Below are 18,473 nucleotides of genomic sequence, written 5' to 3' on the forward strand. Positions count from 1 at the left end.
GCGCCGGGAGAGGTGACGCATATTTCATCGTCAGATCACGAGCACCGCGAGAATGAATACAGAACATGACTAGTGACAATGAGTGTTACTGCAGGTCTGTGGCAGCCCTGGGTTTATCTTATTCATGTGTTACGCCGGCGTGGAGCACGCACGCGCACGCGAGCATACATACACACGCATGCACACACACACACACACACACACACACACACTGGATGTGTGTCTCAAACCGTCACAAAGGCAAGGCTTCTGTGACACTGAGGAAAATCTTTATTTATTTGAATATAGTCTGATTCAAAATGAACGTCTTGGGTCAAACTCGACAGGAACTTGTGATGTCCACTTTTGCCCAATACTTCTGACATTTTGGAGACCAATTGATTGATGCATTAAACGGGTAAAATAACTGGAAGATTATGAAAACGAATGTTAGTGCCTTCCGTATTCACCTTCTACCCAAACAATTGTTTGTATTCCCCAAACTTCACTTTTTCTGCAGCCTTCGACACCACAATGCACCTTTATCTTTGTTACGTCATCATGTATGTCAACCTCTCTGCAGAAATCGTACAATTCTGAATGATTCAGATCACGACTGTTGGCCTAAAGTTAACTAATAACTAAAGTGTTGTGAGGAAGTCAGAACATCTGCCCTTGCGCTCCTCAGGTTTTAATATCCAGCACAATTCCGTGTGCTGACGCGAGGTTGTCGTATGTATAGATTGTAAATTCCTTTGAGGCAATGTTTTTAATTTTGGGCAACACAAAACTTAATTGAAAATAGTCTTAACATTCCCATTGATCTTACCAAAACATCTGGAGATCACTGGCACATTGCTGAGCGATCGCTCAGGTGTGTTGTACAAAGTACGGACTTCCCATTGGTCAGATTATTGAGAAGCAGTTTCAATGTGTAGAACATTCAATTCAATTCAGTTTATTTTGTGTAGCCCAATATCTCAAATTACAAATTTGCCTCAGAGGGCTTTACAATCCGTACACATGCGACATCCCTGACCCAGGACCTCACATCGGATCAGGAAAAACTCCCAAAAACTAGAAAACAACCTTTCACAGGGAAAAAACCTTCAGGAGAGCAACAGAGGAAGATCCCTCTCCCCGGATGGACAGGTGCAATAGATGCCATGTGACCAGAAGGAATCATTACAGAGTTACAATACATTCAATGAATATGACAGAGTGTATGAATAGTTGGTAGTAGGCATGGACCACGATCCAGACCTCCGTGATCCATCAGGCAGATGGAGGTAGAGAGGAGGAGTGGGCGGGGCATCAGCAGGGCCATGGCATCAGACCCAGCCAGGTCCAATGAACCCTATGAGACGTGAAGTCACAAAGACTCCGGAGAGGAAGAGTTAATAATGTGTAATGGAGAGATGAAAATGCATCCATAAGTAAAGAGAGAAAAGAGGAGATAGGTGCTCAGTGCATCCTAAACGTCCCCCAGCAGCTATAAGCCTATAGCAGCATAATGAGCATATCAAGGGGCTGGACCAGGTGAACCTGATTCAGCCCTTAACTATAAACTCTGTCAAAGAGGAAAGTCTTGAGTCTACTCTTAAATGAGGTGACTGTGTCTGCCTCCCGGACTGAAGGTGGAAGCTGGTTCCATAGAAGAGGAGCTTGATAACTAAAGGCTCTGGCTCCCATTCTACTTTCTAAGACTCTGGGAACTACAAGTAGCCCCGCATTTAGTGAGCGTAGCTCTCTAGTGGGGCAATATGGTACTACAAGCTCCTTAAGATATGATGGTGCATCACCAATCAAGGCTTTGTAGGTTAAGAGAAGGATTTAAAAAGTGATTCTTGATTGTACTGGGAGCCAGTGCAGAGCAGCTAGTCCAGGAGTGATGTGATCTCTTTTCTTAGTTTTAGTGAGAACACGAGCTGCAGCATTCTGGATCAACTGGAGGGACCTAAGAGACTTATTAGAGCAGCCTGATAATAAGGAGTTGCAGTAATCCAGTCTAGAAGTAACGAACGCGTGAATTTTTTTTGCATCTTTTTGAGACAAGATGTGCCTGATTTTTGATATATTACGTAGATGAAAGAATGCAGTCCTTGAGATTTGCTTTACGTGGGAGTTAAAGGACAAGTCCCGATCAAAGATAACGCCAAGATACTTTACAGTCTTGTTGGATGACAGGGCAATGCCGTCTACAGAAACCACATCACCAGATAATTGATCTCTGAGGTGCTCAGGGGCGATTAAAATTACTTCGGTTTTGTCTGAGTTTAACATCAAGAAGTTGCAGGTCATCCATGTTTTTATGTCTTTAACCCTTGTGTTGCCTTAGGGTTATTTTGACCCGAATCAATATTACACCCTCCCCCCGCCTTTGGGTCATTTTGACCCGATTCAATGTTTCACCCTCCTGTTACCTTTATATTTACTAACATATTTTACCCTTTGGGTTCAATTTGACGCCAGCAATTAAAACCTCCAGAAAATTATTAGAATTAATATTGTTTTCCAAGTTTAAGTGTGAGGCACTTTATGTTTGTTTGTTGACTACCGAAGGAACACCGACATTAAACATTGAATGGGGTCAAATTAATCCTAAGGCGGGGGGAGGGTGTAATATTGATTCGGGTCAAAATGACCCTAAGGCAACACAAGGGTTAAGACATGCTTGAATTTTAGTGAGCTGGTTGCTCTACTCTGGTTTGATCGATATAGTTGAGTATCATCTGCATAACAATGGAAGTTTATGGAGTGTTTCCTGATATTGCCCGAAGGAAGCTTATATAAGGTAAATAAAATTGGTCCACAGAACTCTGTGACTAATGTTGGTGGTCATCGAGGCTTCATCGCTTACAAATACAAATTAAGATCTATTTGATAAATAGGATTTAAACCAACTTAGTGCCGTGCCTGAAATGCCAATCGACTGCTCCAGTCTCTGTAACAGGATGTCATGGTCAATGGTGTCGAATGCAGAACGAAGGTCTAACAAGACGAGTACAGAGATGAATCCTTTACCTGATGCCATTAGGAGGTCATTCGTAATTCTCACCAGTGCTGTTTTCTAAATCCTGACAAACTCCTCAAATAAACTATTATGATGTAGAAAGTGACAACTGGTGTGCGACTTGTTTCTCAAGGATCTTGGAGAGGAAGGGGAGGTTAGAGATCGGTCTGTAGTTAGCCAACACCTCTGGATCCAGGGTGGGCTTCTTCAGGAGACGTTTAATTACAGCCACTTTGAAGGAATGTGGTACGTGGCCAAATTTATAATATCTAATAGAGCGCCGCCATTTAAAAGGCAAAACATCTTTCGTTCCACCTAGGTAGATGGACTATGACATCATGCTTCCTTTTTGTTGTTGTTGTCACAACGAACACTTTTGTCCAGTAGATGTCGGGCGGAGGGTCATTTGAAGCATACTGAAATGTTACGCCAGCTCTGAGAGGTTCAATAATCAACTTTAGCGAGTGTCCGGAACTTCATTTTATGGAAAAGACTAATAAGACTGTAAACCATGTCACATGACACTCTTTAAAACACTGGATCAATTCAAATCAGCTCATCGTTTATTAAAAAAAGAGTAATGAAGCAAACTTGCTCAAAGCAAAAATGTGCAATTAGTCACTCGAGTCAGTTTTACCATATTTAATGTCTATGTATTTACAGTCTGTGTCCTCGGGCTTCGAATGATGCATCCAACTTGTCCCAACGGACACGTTTCTCGCCCCTCACTTTTAAGTGAGGGCAGTCTGAACATGTCCCATGTGGGGGTGATCTGGGGGACGGGCATCGGTCCTGGCTCTGCCTATTTGACCACGGTCACAACGTGCTTCTCCTTCTCGGACAGCAGAGGAACACTTCCCGGCTTGCTGTGCTTCCGAACATTCCTCTCCCTGAAAGAAAGAAAGAAAGGAAGAAAGAAAAAAAAAGCCGTGAACAAACTGCCGGTGAGAATATACAGACGGGCGGATAGAGAGATGAGCAAACACAGAGGAGGGGGGAGGAAGTGAGGGAATATGAGACTGTTGACCCAACACCTACGTCACCCACTACACCAATGTACCCTGAAAATAATGTATAAAGCATGGGTAGTAAATCATTCACAGTCCAAACATGTCTGACACGTCACAATACTGCCAGTAATTAGAAGACTGAGCCATGAATCACCGGAACAATCAATCCACCATACAGAGCTGTAAATGAGTATGTAAGGGCTACTGGGACCATGTCATCGGAGGCAGTGCCATCAGGGACAGTTTCCATGAGGCGGGTGGGACTGCGTAGGTCAGACACATCCTGGCATCAGCCCAAGTCTCCACCAGCATCACCTCCACGCAGACACAGGGTGCGTTGTGGCCATGCTTTTAGCAGGGTTCTTACACATTTTTAGCGATGGATTTCCAGGACTTTTCCGTGACTTTAAACCAAATTTGCATGACCAAACTGAAATCTCGGTAAAAACATGAAGAATTTAGAACATTGAGCGTATTGAGAGCGTACGCCGGCTTATATTTTGAGCGTTTTTCTTTAAAAAAACATATTAATTATTTCAAACTCGGCGTAAATGAACATGTGATTATAACAAATTTCCATGACTTTTCCTAAACTTTTATGATGTAAGTTTTTTTCCATGACTTTTCCAGGTTTTCCATGACCGTACGAATCCTGTTTTAGATTAAATGGTTATCTTAAAACTAATTAGCACGTACTTCTTGCGACGAGCCTCTTTCATAACCCGCAGCTCCTTGGTCTGGTGGTAGAGGCTCTTGGGCAGGTGTCGGTGATGAGCGATGCGCCGGATCTGCGGGTGGTGCTGGAACTTCTCCTTCAGCTTCTGGCTGTAGTTGGTGGCCTCCCGCTCTCTGGGGGCCAGCTGAGGGACACAAAGGAGGATGAGTTGGACAGAGCAGAAGAAGAAAAAATGGCAAAGACAAGAAGAAGAACAAGACAAAGTCAGGAGAAATAGACCTTGCTTTGCATTGACATTTAGCACGCCATCTCTCCACGCCAAAAATCAGCTTTGTGTTTCTCTGAACGAACCTTAAAACTACCAACCAAATAATTTTTGAAATATCTTTCGACAGCAGTCGCGTGGGAGGTGGCACTCTGGAACTGCTCGAACCAAACTGTAAAAATGTGGTCTGAAGTGTTGGAGTCGGGCTAACATATGATCTAGGTGTCAACCGAACCGTGTCTGCCCGCCTTTAAAAGTGCCGATAGGTAATTGGATCGAACCAGAACAGCCGTTTTTGTTAAGCGGAGCTAACGGACTTCTCGTCTTTGAGACAGTCGTCAATACTTTGGCCACATGAAGTAATAATGGGTCTCGTTTTTAGGCATTTGATCTCCTATATATTTTTTTGCGTGATGACCGTCTCTTTCTTCAGCTTGAGATCAGAACACAGGACGACCACGAGGCATATCGGAGTCAGCTGCCCTGTAACAGTAACTGTTGCATTTAGACCTATAGTGTGACTGGGGTCATTCACAGCCGGTAACGATGACTATTTCCAGGAGGAGAGTACGAGCGTGGAGTTTGGTGCTGACCACAGGAAGAAAGTCTGCATTGAGCTCAGGTGGCGTTTCGTTAATCACCGACAGTTACATTGCCTTGACATCATAAAATGTTGGCCCGTACAGGAAGCAGCGACCTCAGCTCAACGGCACACCCGCTCAAAACGGAATCAATGTCCGTTAAAAAGTGAAGACACCAGCGCAACAAGAAGACCCCCCCCCCCCCCCTCAATAAAGCGGGGCCGCACTCCTCAAGGCTTTTATTCTAATTAAAAGCAATGATTTGTCTCAGATTCAATTTGCCGGAGAAGAGCCGTATATGCTGATCCTGTGGGAGTAAACCAACCCGCCCCCCCCATCACACACAAGTGGTTAGCTTGCTAAATGCCATTGGTACGATGATGGATGGAAGATCCCATCCAAGAGATATGCACCATCATATATTAAGGAGCTTGTAGTACCATATTGGCCCACTAGAGAGCTGCGCTCACTAAATGCGGGACTACTTGTAGTTCCTAGAGTCTTAAAAAGTAGGATGGGAGCCAGAGCCTTTAGTTATCAAGCTCCTCTTTTATGGAACCAGCTTCCACCTTTAGTCCGGGAGGCAGACAGTCACCTCGTTTAAGAGTAGTCTTAAGACTTTCCTCTTTGACAGAGCTTATAGTTAGGGCTGAATCAGGTTCACCTGGTCCAGCCCCTTGAGATGCTGCTATAGGCTTATAGCTGCTGGGGGACGTTTAGGATACACTGAGCACCTCTCTCCTCTTCTCTCTCTCCTTTTGGATGAATTTTCATCTTTCCATCACACATTACTAACTCTACTTCCTCCGCGGAGTTCTTGTGGCTTCTCGTCTCATAGGGTCCATTGGACCTGGCTGGTTCTGATGCCTCCTGCCATGGCCCTGCTGATGCTCCATATAAAATAAACTGGATAGAGAAGTTGACCAGGATGACGCTGTGGACTCGGTCAACGAGGGGGCAAGCAGCCACCGTTAAAACAAGTCATACAGGTTAGAAAGAATTCAGCAGCCATCGTGACGTAACCACACTACACATTGCATTGTGGGTAATGTAGGCATCGGGTTTTGATACAAAATAATTCTGAAAGGACTGTTTTGTTTTTAGTGTGATGTCACAGGAGCGTTGCGCTACATGTCTTCCGAGGAGCCGATACACTTCCATCTTAGTGAATCAATACAGCCGTCTACACCGGCTGCCTAATGGCTCGAGTCTCTCACTCGCACACAAGTTTCTTTGGTGTTGTGTTTTGACACTGGTGACCGCACATTGGGAACGTAACCACGGTTGGAGGATTTGAGCAGTTGTTGCTGCGCTGCTTTCACGATGTGGCCGTGTAGACAGGCCGGTTCTCTCTCGGGTTCCTTTCAGTCCTTTGACTGCAGTTCCAACATTTTTCTTGCGTGTCGAGTTGTTTGTATGCCAGCAGCAGCACTACTGGCCGAATATTTCGTGTTTAGAGGGCAACGCACACGCGACAACAAAAAACAATGGATGGACCTGCAAATACAAAATGTGTATGCGCACGCACGCACGCGCGCACACGCACACGCACACGCACACACACACACCTTGATAATTAAAGACCCCTTCAGTGCAACTTGATTGTTAATGCTTCATTATGTTCGGCGTTGCCCGCTTTAAGTGATTGGCTGATCCAAACTGCTGATAGGAGCAGCCCGTGTCTGATCTCTTTAAGTGCAACGCATGCGGATAAATCTTCTCTTGCACGGTGACGGTAAAACTAGTGCCAAAAGGGGGACGATTTTCCACTCAGGAGCTGCATTAAGAGAATACGCGAGAGGAGAATCCGATTAGGGATGAAAGACGATCTACATTATTCCGCTCGAACTGGGATTTTTGGGGGCATTGGGACGCCTTCCTAGCATTTCATAAAAGCTTTCTTGGACAGTTGAGCACAACATAAACATGTGCAAGCCATGTGGTACTCTCTTCACAAGATACAGTCAGCGGTCATTAGTGGGGCTGGGGGTGGAGTTACGTGCCAATTGGTACAGTGAACTTATTGAGAGTGATTCTGCCCTCAGTCAGCATCCATCAGGACATTTGCTCCTGGCATAGTTGCCCGCTCCCACCGCTCTGAAGCGGGCCCGGCTGTGTCGAGGAATGCTGCCAACTCATAAAAGACAAGATCCGGTAATACGCTGGAGGGAGATACAGTATGACATGGAGAGCGGGGGGGGCCGTACAGCTGTTGGTTGACCCGCCGCTACGCCACTTCCTGCTCACCAAGAAGCTGCGAGTTGCCTTGGATGCGTGATCGATTGAAGCTGGAGTTCTGATATAAAGCAGGAGGAAGACGAGGTCGGACTCACCACTCCCAGCTTCTCAGCTGCGTTGGCTTTCCACAGTCGGATATTCATCTCGTCGGAGCCGCTCAGGATGTATTTGTTGTCTACTGACCACTTTATGCAGATGACATGCTGCATGCGTTTGGTGTGGTAGACCTCCCTAAATAGAAAAAAGGATTATAATAAACAACAACAAAGCAAACACTTATACATGAACCGATAGTTGGAACCAGGAAACCGTGCCGTGTTTATTTTACTTATTCAGCCACTTTGTTTTAACAACGTCTCAATACTTCAGTAAGTCAACATGGGCCTTTTTCAAAAGTTGACGTTTTGTCTTGTCACGTTAGCACTAATAACACAAGTGATGGCGTTGCTCCGTTAAAGCTGGTTGGCAACTTTAATTAACACTTTTTTATTTTTTTTACAGTTGTTATGACATGGATTATCTATAGTTTTTCCTTATGGCATTTGCAAGATTCAGTGTGTGTTCAAAGTATGGACGTACATTTGGACGTGCCCCGGGAGGATAACTAACTGTTGGCTTCTGAATCACAATAAATTATATACGGTATTCTCGAAATTATAAATAAAACACTTTACAGGCCCAGAATCAAAACTAATAACCACCATGACACAAAGAATAATTATTCTGCCTTCTCCACTGGTTCAGTCGGAAAGGAAAAGTAAAAGTAAGCATGTGGTAATGGTATTTGTTTTACGCCGGTGTTCAGGGTCCTACTAACCTGCTGTGGCCACCGTCCTTGGGGAAGATGCGGATGGTTTTGTCAAAACTGGCAGATACAAACTCCTTCCCTGTTGGAGAATAGTCAACATCCAGCACTGCAGAGACGTGGTCCATGTGCACTGTGACTGGCTGGTCCAGGTACCTCATGTCATATGTGTAGAGGCTGATGAGACAAAGACAGATTCAGCCGTTATTCAAACTGGGCTTTAGTGGAAAGTGCAATAGTAAAATAATAACGAGCCGTGAATTAATCATCCATCCATTTTGAAAATCGACCAAAAGTGCAGAGCAGGACTTTACATTTGGACATGCAAGACTTCTTCAGCGCAAGATGATTTATGTGAATCACTGAAACAATCGTCAACTCACTTGTAGTCCTCATTAGCACATGTGAAGTAATAGGCTTCCATAGGGTTCCAAGATAATGTGTTGCTTCTCATTGTCATGATAACCTAAAAAAGAAAAATGGAAAAAACACAAGAGATAGAAATCATATCATTGTGAGCCAAGGCGGAGAGAGAAGGTGACTAAAGGTGAACCCTACCTTTTTAAGTGGCGTTGATTCTCTCATGTCATACAGTACGATACTTCTGTCAGAGGCACAGCTTGCAAGTAGTTCAGTCTGTGGAAAGATGTCAACCGTTAAGACTTTAAAAGACATCAGCAGGGGGGCTGATGTAAATAACCCCTTTGACAGGAGTCGGGAGATGAACCAATTGTTCTCCAGTCTCACCTCCACCGGGTTGAAGCGCACGGCGCTGAAGCTGTCTACGCCCCAAGTGAAAGAGCGGATTGGGCTGCTCCTCTTCTCGTCCCAGATGTCCACCTGCTGGCCACATGTGGCGAACACGGCATCCTTCTGGTGGTGGTCCAGGCCGGTGAAGACAGTCTGCAAAAGAACAAGAATAATGTTCACAATGACGGAAATGCGATGATTCACCGACGGTCTGATACAATACCAAGGAAAATGCCCACTAATCACACCTTGCCCAGGATAGTGTTGAGTGGCTCCTCTTGCTCGCCGTAACCAGGTGTCTCCATTTTCCAATGCTTGATAGTTTTGTCGTCACCAACCTGTTACAGTTAAAATAAATACAGACGCTGTATTTAGAGGTCAGCTAACAAAAAGACCAACGATTCTTAAAACCGTAGCGGTCGAAGCGAGGCAGTCACCGTGAAGAAGGAGGTTCCACAAGAGCGGACGACCATTCCCCGGACGAACCCTTCGTGCGCTTGGAGAGTGCGGACACATTCGCGTTTGGTCAGATTCCACACTTTCACCTACGGATCAGATCAAATGTTAACAATGAGTGCACGGCACAGAATTGTGTGGCAAGCTGAGGTAATATATTAAGGATTTGGCAGGTAGTCACCTCCCCGTCGCAGGAGCCAGAGAGCAGGGTGGAGAGGCTCTTGGTGTGCTTGGCCATGCAGTTGACCCCATCTCTGTGTCCGTCCAGAGAGGCCAGGAAAGGCTTGGCGAACACCCTCTCGAGCTTGGTGGCGTTCAGGGCCCGGGTGTACTCTCTGCTCACCTCAAACGGATGCAGAGTCGGGTCATAGTTTCTGGGGACTAACAACAAAGAGTAGTCACTACTTCATAAAATTGCGAGATATTCTCATATTCTAGATGGCTAAGAGATGCGATTCGTTCGTTTCAATGCAAGCAATTCGGCTGATAAACATAAACTGTAAATTACATTCAACGTGACATTGCACGGGATTATTCGTGCAGTTTTCTTCCTTCTTTGGAGCAATTCAAACACACTTAAAGTTACAAATTATATCTCCCTCACGATTTCCATTCGCCGACATTAAATACCTGCTAATGTTAACGTTAGTTACGTGCACATGAAATGCATCTTATTTGCTTTATATATCGAAGCTTACAGACAGCTTCTCCAAATATGGTTGGCGTTGTGTGTTTTTGTAACAACGTCAAGATTTGGAGAAAGACGAGGTTCGACTCGCCTTATTTTATATAAATAAATGTCTGTGGCTGATGTCTCCTGAGGGAAAGCTGGCTAGCACTAGGTTAGCATCCTGTGCTTTAGCCTTTTAGATTACACTGTTTCACTTACCACGTTGAATATCTAGATTAGTCTCCCGGACGTAATCATCCGGGTTCCTCGAGAGGACTTTAACCTTCATTTGGTGGAAGAATGAAAATGGAAATACACTTAAAAAGTGCCGTTAGACTTGGGTCTAACAAAATAAAAATATTAGCAAGCACAAGCCATGTGTTGAGGAAGAAGAAATGAGTTTGACCGCGTTGCATTGTGGGATGTCCAGTCCTCCTGGTTACGTCACAGAAACAGCGATCAAGAAGCGGAATCTAGCAGAGAAAGACCGGAAATACACCGAGTTGGTCTTCAAACTGGCAACGAACCAATTTTGATGTTTACATTTACAACCTTGGTTCAGGAAGGCCATTTAATTTCCTCAACGTGTACAGTTGAGTACGCTGTACTTTTGTGTTTTTCTGTTTTTTTAAATACCCAAATAATGTGCCTGTTATAGTTTATTGTTCGCCTAAAGGGTTTTATTTTGAAAGTTGGGGCGGAAGCACTACTCCTAATTATGACTTATATGAAGTAAACACGAGCAGCAAGGTCGCGCAGTGGCACCGGTGCTTATTATGTTCTACGTTATCTAAGCCATGGCGTGCCGCATGTTAACCGTGTAGTTCGCGTGCAATGGCAGCCGTGGAGTCATAGCGGTGCCAAGGAGTTGTCGTCTGGCGGCCATACAGGAATAGATTTGAGCATTAACGTTACGAAATGCGTAACGTGCTGACAGGAACTAGCTAGGTTAATTCACTCATTCATCATGAGTTCCGCTCCTGATCTCGGCGCCGTTGACGTCACGCAGGCCGGGTCCCCGAAACCCGTTCCCGCTGTCTCGATAGCCGGACTCGTGCGCCAGGTGTTCAGCCATGTGAAGGTGGAGCACCTGGCGGCGGGGCTCAGCGGAGGGGTGGTGTCAACGCTGGTGCTCCACCCTCTGGACCTGGTCAAAATCAGGTTTGCAGGTAACAGGACGACATTGTACTTATTGTATTGATGTTTGTCTCGTGCGTTTGGCTATTATTGCTGTTTTATTGTTTATTAAGCTGTCTGTGTTTATTGTTCTGCACATTTCACCCGTTCAAATTCCTTGTATGTGCAACGTGTCAATTAACGATGCAGGACTCTGATATGTTCATATTTATATGCGTAAAGTCACCGGAATTTTAGGAAATGTTGATTTAAATGTGTCTTATGTCGTTTCAATTTAGTAAGTGATGGACTGCAATTACGACCCAAGTACAGTGGCATATTACACTGTATGAAGAGTGTCTGGAAGCAGGAGGGTCTCCGGGGCCTCTACCAAGGAGTGACACCCAATGTGTGGGGCGCCGGAGCATCTTGGGGTCTCTACTTCTTTTTGTACGTCCACCATAATCCAATTGGATCATAATCTCTAACATGATCATTCCCATGATCTATAACACGTCTTCTCCCCCCTCACAGCTACAATGCAATCAAAGGCTACACGAAGGAGGGCCGTCAAACGGAATTGAGTGCCACAGAGCACCTGGTGTCTGCGGCCGAAGCAGGTTAGTCCCACGCTATAGTGACACGCTCGCCTAATCGGGGTCAACAACAGCGGCCAGATAGTACCGCTCTGACCCGGCCTCCGAAGACAGGAGACAGATGCAAATTGGTGCACACGGTCACGTGGATCGGCTTCCTCAAATACTGATAATAAGATGCTCTCTTGGGGTAAGGTGGCACGACTGTGGATTCAATTAAATTCAGTTTATTTTATATAGTCCAATATCACAAATTACAAATGTGCCTCAGAGGGCTTTACAAGCTGTACACATAGACATCCCTGTCCCAGGAGCTTACATCGGATCAGGAACAACTCCCAAAAAATAGAAAGGAAAAAAGGGAAGAAACCTTCAGGAGAGCAACAGAGGAGGATCCCTCTCCAGGATGGACAGGAGCAATAGATGTCATGTGTACAGAAGGAAGCATTACAGAGTTACATAAACACATTCAATGAATATGACCGAAATGTATGAATAAGTAGTAGTCGGCATGGACAGCGATCCAGGGGTGGGGGAGGGGGGGGTAAACAGAAGGCAGCCATATCCATCGTGGAGGTGACGAGTTCTTTGGGATATGACACATAATAGTGTAACGGTAGATTTAGTTTAAAATGCATTATTCCACCATGTCTTTTTAAATTTTTTAAAGAAAGTAAAATTAGATTACCGGTATACTATTGGGCACGTCATAGGCTAGCAGATATTAATGATGCAGAAAACACGGAGCCATCGCTGACTTGTGCTGTTCAATGCTTATCGTCCTGCTGTCTGCAGAAACGATCACCAACTACCACATCGCATTCGATTAACTGAAACATCGGTCGTGCCTCTTTTCGCTTTTTGTTGAGGAGAACCGCAACAACAAAAAACAATACGTCACAATTTTGTATCTCCCTTCTATTTATTTTTTTCTTACTTCCTTCACTGTCCTCCTAGGCATCCTGACGCTCACCCTGACCAACCCAATCTGGGTGACCAAGACCCGGCTGGTGCTCCAGTACGATGCCGACCCGACCGGTAAACAGTACAAGGGGATGATCGACGCTCTGGTGAAGATCTACCGCCACGAGGGAGTGCCAGGACTATACAAGGTTGAACATCAGTGTGTCTCTGTAATTCATGTGATATAGCAATACATGGCATGCTGATGATGCTTATGAACTGGGGTCACTCTACCACAACCAAAGTTGACCTTCGTCCTACTTGGTTGAAATGGGGTTTTCACCAATTCATCAATCACCACTAGAGGGCACCAACAGCCTATGTTGGCTGTATCTGCCTGGAAGGATAATTGCAACCACATTACTCAGTGGAAATTTGACTGTCTTTTGCATGCGCTTGTCTTAGGGTTACGTTCCTGGTTTGTTGGGCACTTCTCACGGAGCGCTGCAGTTCATGGCCTACGAAGAGCTCAAGAGGGACTACAACAAATACAGGGACGCGTCTTCAGATGCCAAGCTGGTGAGGCGATAACCCCACGAGCCACATGCCAACTTGTGTGTTTGAATAAAAGTTGGGACACAAAGCTTGTAACAAGACCGAGCCCAATGTGGTTAACCCGCGGTGACTCATCATCTTTCCCACTCTCTCTTTCTCTCTCCCTCCCCCCCCCCATCTCTTTGTCTGTGTAAACAGAGCGCGATGGAATATATCACAATGGCAGCGGTATCCAAAATATTTGCCGTTGCCACGACGTACCCGTATCAGGTGGTGCGAGCTCGCCTGCAAGACCAGCACAACCGATACAACGGAGTTATTGATGTCGTCAGGCGGACGTGGAGGTAGGACACTGATCCGCGGCTAAAGCCATCCTATTCAGTTTCTAAATGTGGCTCCTGAGTCATGTTCAATTAGAGGCGTGGTCATGTTTCCCCCCAGCCATTTTTTTTCTTTTTTTCCCTTCACTGCAGGAACGAAGGCGCCGTCGGTTTCTACAAAGGGATCATCCCCAACATGATTCGAGTCACTCCCGCATGCTGCATCACGTTTGTGGTTTATGAGAACGTGTCTCGCTACCTCCTGGGACAGAATCAATGAGACGCTGAGAGCCCGAAGAAGACCCCCGAGCTCACACTGACGCCTCGGTGGCGTTCAGAGACTCCGAGTGAACCACGCCAGGCGGCAAACCGCGCGCCCAGCGCAGCGGACACGTAGACATGAGAAGCGTTCGTTTCACAGTGGGACTGAAAAAGTTTCCAAAACTGAACAACGGGATCAACCGCATTTAGTTTTAGATGGAAAGACGAACACTTTGACTTCTGGGCAAAAAGTCTGCAGAGGAGGAGCTAAACGTGTCGTCATAGTTACATACAATTGATGTTTTCCGGCTCGATGAAGAGCTGATTGTTAACGGCAAACTTGTAGATCTCGGGTTCCAGCTGCATGCGTGTGTCACATTAATGCGTCTCTTATTAATTTATTGCTTTATGTGAACAGACGGAAGCAACAAATGTTTTTTCCCTCCACAATTCATTTATTTCCTTCCCACGAAGTGTAACTGCACCGCTTCATAACATTTTCTTATAAAACCCAAACTGCGCTATCTGCATTGTTGTGTTGGATTTCCATCAATACATTAAATGTATACCTGTGTAGTTACACTGAATATAGCAAAGCTCTTACACATCACAAGTTGAAATGTGTTTGGTTCAGTTCAACCCCCCCCCCCCCCATAAAAATGTGTCTTTATTAACAGTAATAATGATATGAACATTTCACACGAGTACAGAGTAGTAACATCCTGCCACACGACCACGACCCGTTCCATGGAACTTTTTTATTTGGGCAGTTCCTCAATGATGATCCTGGATACCGAGTTCCACCCTGTGGATGCGTCTCCTCTGGGGTAGTCGGCACAGGTCCCCACCCACATGGCCACATCCACCAGCCCGGCTTTGACACCCTCACACAGCCCTTCAACTGCAGAGAAGGACACACACATCGGAACACTGGATTGAATTCAGTGGCCTGAAACTGCCTCCAGAGGTGGAGGTAAAACTCATCCGGCGAACACTCGTACTGCCCGAAATGTTGAACTGTCGCTTTAAACCCAAACGTGATATCGCAGTTGGGGGGGAAAAAGGTTGAGGTTTATTGCACGATGAGTTGAGTCGTACCCGAGGACGTTCTGTGGATGTTGATGGTTGAGTTGAGCTCCGGACTCCCCTGGCTTAAGTAGATGATGGACTCGATGGGCAGGGGGGCGCTGCACTCGGCCCCATTGAAGGTGAAGTACCACCTCTGGCAGCACGCGTTCTTACACTTGAGTCTGAGGGAGCCGCTGAAGAGGACCCTGAGGGCGCTGTCGGTACGCAGCTTGGTGAACGTGCAGTCCTGCAGCAGAGGAGGCGTTTCGGCACATTGAGGCGTTGTGGTGGAGAAAATATTCTGTGAATTGGTCAAAAGATCGGAAGCCCCATTCCTCAGAAACGTGTCATTATACTCACGGCTATTTTACCCAGGTCGATGCCATAATTCAGAGAGTTCCAGGCGCACTGCTTGTAGTTGGGCCTCCAGGGCTCCTCGAAGACCTCGTTGACGCACTCGCCTTTCTCGCCTTTGACTCCGTCGCGGCCGGGGATGCCCGGCGTCCCCGGGATGCCGTTGGTTCCCGGGTTCCCCTCTCTGCCAGAGGCGCCTGCTGGACCCTGAATGCAACTGCCAAGCTGCACACAAAAAATACAACACAGGGGAAAGAGGAAGTGTGCGATGAGGGATGAAGGAATGCGACAACATCAGTCTATTGTTAACTAACTTCCCGTTTCAGATTTTCTCCCTGGGAAAATAGGTCGTTGTTATGGGCTACATGCACTGGAACGCTGCCATCCATACACAGGGAGCCAGAGTACAGAAAGAAATACGCTACCAGAGGACTGGAATAAAGTGTCAAAATAGAACCCAGATGTGATCCGGACCAAGGCAAAGCAGCAGAACCAGCAGCCGTGAAGCGAGTGGCCGACATGGCGTGTTAATGAGCAACTGAAGGCCTGAATCAGAAGGTGTGCGGCTACGCGGCTAACCGTGTGATTCAATGTCCAGCCGAGTCTCCTGCTGATGCTTCTTACTCGAGCTGACTCACTCACACACACACACACACACACATATACACACACACACACACACAGAGGGGGAGCATGGGAACATTGCCCTACCACATACAGAGGAGACGTTTCGCCCAACAGATTACAGTCGGCTTCACGTATTTTTTCAAGTTGTGTTTTAGTTTTGGTAACGTGATTTTAAGTGTCCTACACAGTCGGGGTTTAGACACGTAGAAGTGGTCCTCGCCCTGTCTGGGCTCTTTCGTTGGGTCATTGCTGCCTTTTTGTCCAGCATGCACTGTGGAGCCGTTTTAGAGGCACATGGCCAAAAGGTCTCCAGACAGGGAAAGGAGGAGCAAGAGTTTTTTATTCCAGTTCAAAACGTCTTGTCTGGACCCGAGTCCCTGAGATGAGGGAGAGAAATCAATTTCCGATGATGTCAAATCTGGAAAAAGGTTTTTTTATTGAGGGGTGGATGACATCTGCGTCTGCTTTAGTCATACTGCATGCGGCTATGCCGGAGCAACCTGGAGATGTGCGGTCTGACGTCATCTCTCTGGGGAAACTGGGAAGCCTTTGATGGGACCACCGGATCGTGGTTTGGGTTACGCACATGATGTCATAGACCTGGAATTTGCCCTCCGAGGAAAAGGGGGGATAGCACTTCTACTTATGGCTTTAACGTCTGGTTGATAGTCAGCAAGGAAACAGAGTTTTATTAAGGGTTGGGTTTTTGGAGACATTTTAAAGCAGACTAATGAATGAAACCTCTGTGTTTTTTCTTTTTTTTACAACACAGCTGACTTTTATATTAGCCTTCAGTGTGCTGTTCCTGTAGTGCTGCCTGCATGTCTGCCTGCACTGAATACGAGTACCACACAGTCCAGTACTGTAAGCAAAGCATGAAGGCTGCATTTGCTGAGGAATCTGTAGTTCTTCATGCATTAGAAGCTCTCCCGGAGCATCGCAGCATGCACAGCGGAGATCTAATGCTTGGCTTTGAGACTGTTTTTGTTGTTTCTGATCTGGAAGCAAAAATAGGAATTGTATGATTACCATTTTGTTCGAATGAGCAGATCTTCCTTCTCCCGAGTGTCTAGTGCAGTCATTTCCAGTGCACTACAAACGGTAACAGAAGGTGCTATTCATTACACCCTTCTGCTGTGGTGCTCTCTGCGCAATAAGACTTTGGAGGAGGAGAATGGAGAGCAAATGCTTGTTGTGTTTCTCAAAGAGGGGTACAGACTTCTAGGAGGAGGGGTGTGGGGGTCCATAGAGTCCCAGCAAAATAAACACTAGTTTCACTTTCATTTGACTCCCCAGAGATTTGAGGAGAGAAATGTGTGTCCACTTTGTTCCTCCACTCTCCAGCTTCAGCAAAGCAAGGAGGGCGAGAGGTTCTAGACAAAGACACTCAGAGTGGCTGAACCCTGCTTTAGGTTTTATATATATATATATATATATAAATATAAATATATATTTATATAAATAAATAAATATATATATATTTATATATATATATAATTTCAGAATCCCCCCACCCACAAAACCCAAACTAGCAAGACATCCAGAGAGATAACAAAGAGAGAGACAGACGGACAGTATGAGCCAGACCACAACTTCCTGTTGGGAATTTTTTTTCTCAGACCTGGAATAATAAAGATCCAGCTGACACACAAAAAGCTAAAACAACAGCATTTCTCATTTACTGGGGGACCAGATACTTTTTGAGAACTTTTTTATAAACCTTTGTCAACGTTGTGCCCACACTCATAGCACCGAAAGTATAAATGTGTAAACTTATTTGTGTGTGAAACCAGTTGTTTAAAGAAACTACTGGAGAGCTCAAGAACAAGAATCTCTGGATGCATTTAGGAAAATAAGATGCAAAGTGCCTCATGAATTAAAAACGCATTAAAAATACAGAAATTCATACAAAGGGCGATAAATAAAATAAATCCACGTGAGCTACTATATCATTCTCTCGCGTCTTTCTGTTTGGGGATCATCGAGCTTACCTTGTCGGCGTCAGGATCCTTTCGGTATTCTCTATTTCTCACCTTTTCCACGGCATAAAGAGGTAAAGCCAAACAGACAAGCAGCAGCAGGCGGGCAGTGAGCGGAGACATCGTGGAGACGGTGCGTGCGCGCGCGCTCTGGAGAGGTGTGACAGTTTGACTCCAGACGGGTCGAGTGCAGGAGGGCAGGACCAGGAGGTAGACTATGGGCTGGATGGGGAGGTACAGTATGGGATGGA

General features: G+C 45.8%; 3 protein-coding genes across 4 annotated transcripts; 1 reads left to right on the forward strand and 2 right to left on the reverse strand.

Moving 5' to 3' along the window:
• Positions 1–3,619: 3,619 nt before the first annotated feature.
• dcaf13 (ddb1 and cul4 associated factor 13) lies at positions 3,620–10,863 on the reverse strand. The gene is made up of 11 exons (XM_056444302.1): positions 10,663–10,863; positions 9,955–10,154; positions 9,755–9,862; positions 9,566–9,655; positions 9,315–9,470; positions 9,126–9,203; positions 8,951–9,033; positions 8,580–8,744; positions 7,858–7,993; positions 4,699–4,862; positions 3,620–3,882 (listed from the first exon to the last, which is right to left on the reverse strand). Exons 1-11 carry the CDS (start codon positions 10,730–10,732, stop codon positions 3,795–3,797), a joined length of 1,338 nt encoding a protein of 445 aa, XP_056300277.1. The 5' UTR covers positions 10,733–10,863; the 3' UTR covers positions 3,620–3,794.
• Positions 10,864–11,051: 188 nt separating this feature from the next.
• Positions 11,052–14,724, forward strand: LOC130212964 (mitochondrial folate transporter/carrier-like). The gene is made up of 7 exons (XM_056444303.1): positions 11,052–11,612; positions 11,859–12,009; positions 12,094–12,179; positions 13,113–13,267; positions 13,524–13,637; positions 13,812–13,957; positions 14,087–14,724. The coding sequence occupies exons 1-7, from the start codon at positions 11,411–11,413 to the stop codon at positions 14,211–14,213; spliced, it is 981 nt and encodes a 326-aa protein (XP_056300278.1). The 5' UTR covers positions 11,052–11,410; the 3' UTR covers positions 14,214–14,724.
• On the reverse strand, positions 14,625–18,438 carry LOC130212966 (collagen triple helix repeat-containing protein 1-like). 2 transcript variants are annotated; one of them, XM_056444304.1, is made up of 5 exons: positions 18,235–18,438; positions 17,273–17,335; positions 15,623–15,841; positions 15,293–15,509; positions 14,625–15,095 (listed from the first exon to the last, which is right to left on the reverse strand). In XM_056444304.1, exons 1-5 carry the CDS (start codon positions 18,343–18,345, stop codon positions 14,953–14,955), a joined length of 753 nt encoding a protein of 250 aa, XP_056300279.1. In that variant the 5' UTR covers positions 18,346–18,438; the 3' UTR covers positions 14,625–14,952. The 2 variants fall into 2 exon arrangements, with proteins under 2 accessions (XP_056300279.1, XP_056300280.1); XM_056444305.1 differs by lacking the exon at positions 17,273–17,335 and having other exon boundaries at positions 18,235–18,433.
• Between the last annotated feature and the right edge of the window lie 35 nt (positions 18,439–18,473).

This window comes from Pseudoliparis swirei, chromosome 22 (genome assembly GCF_029220125.1).
Source record: "Pseudoliparis swirei isolate HS2019 ecotype Mariana Trench chromosome 22, NWPU_hadal_v1, whole genome shotgun sequence".
Taxonomy (NCBI): domain Eukaryota; kingdom Metazoa; phylum Chordata; class Actinopteri; order Perciformes; family Liparidae; genus Pseudoliparis; species Pseudoliparis swirei.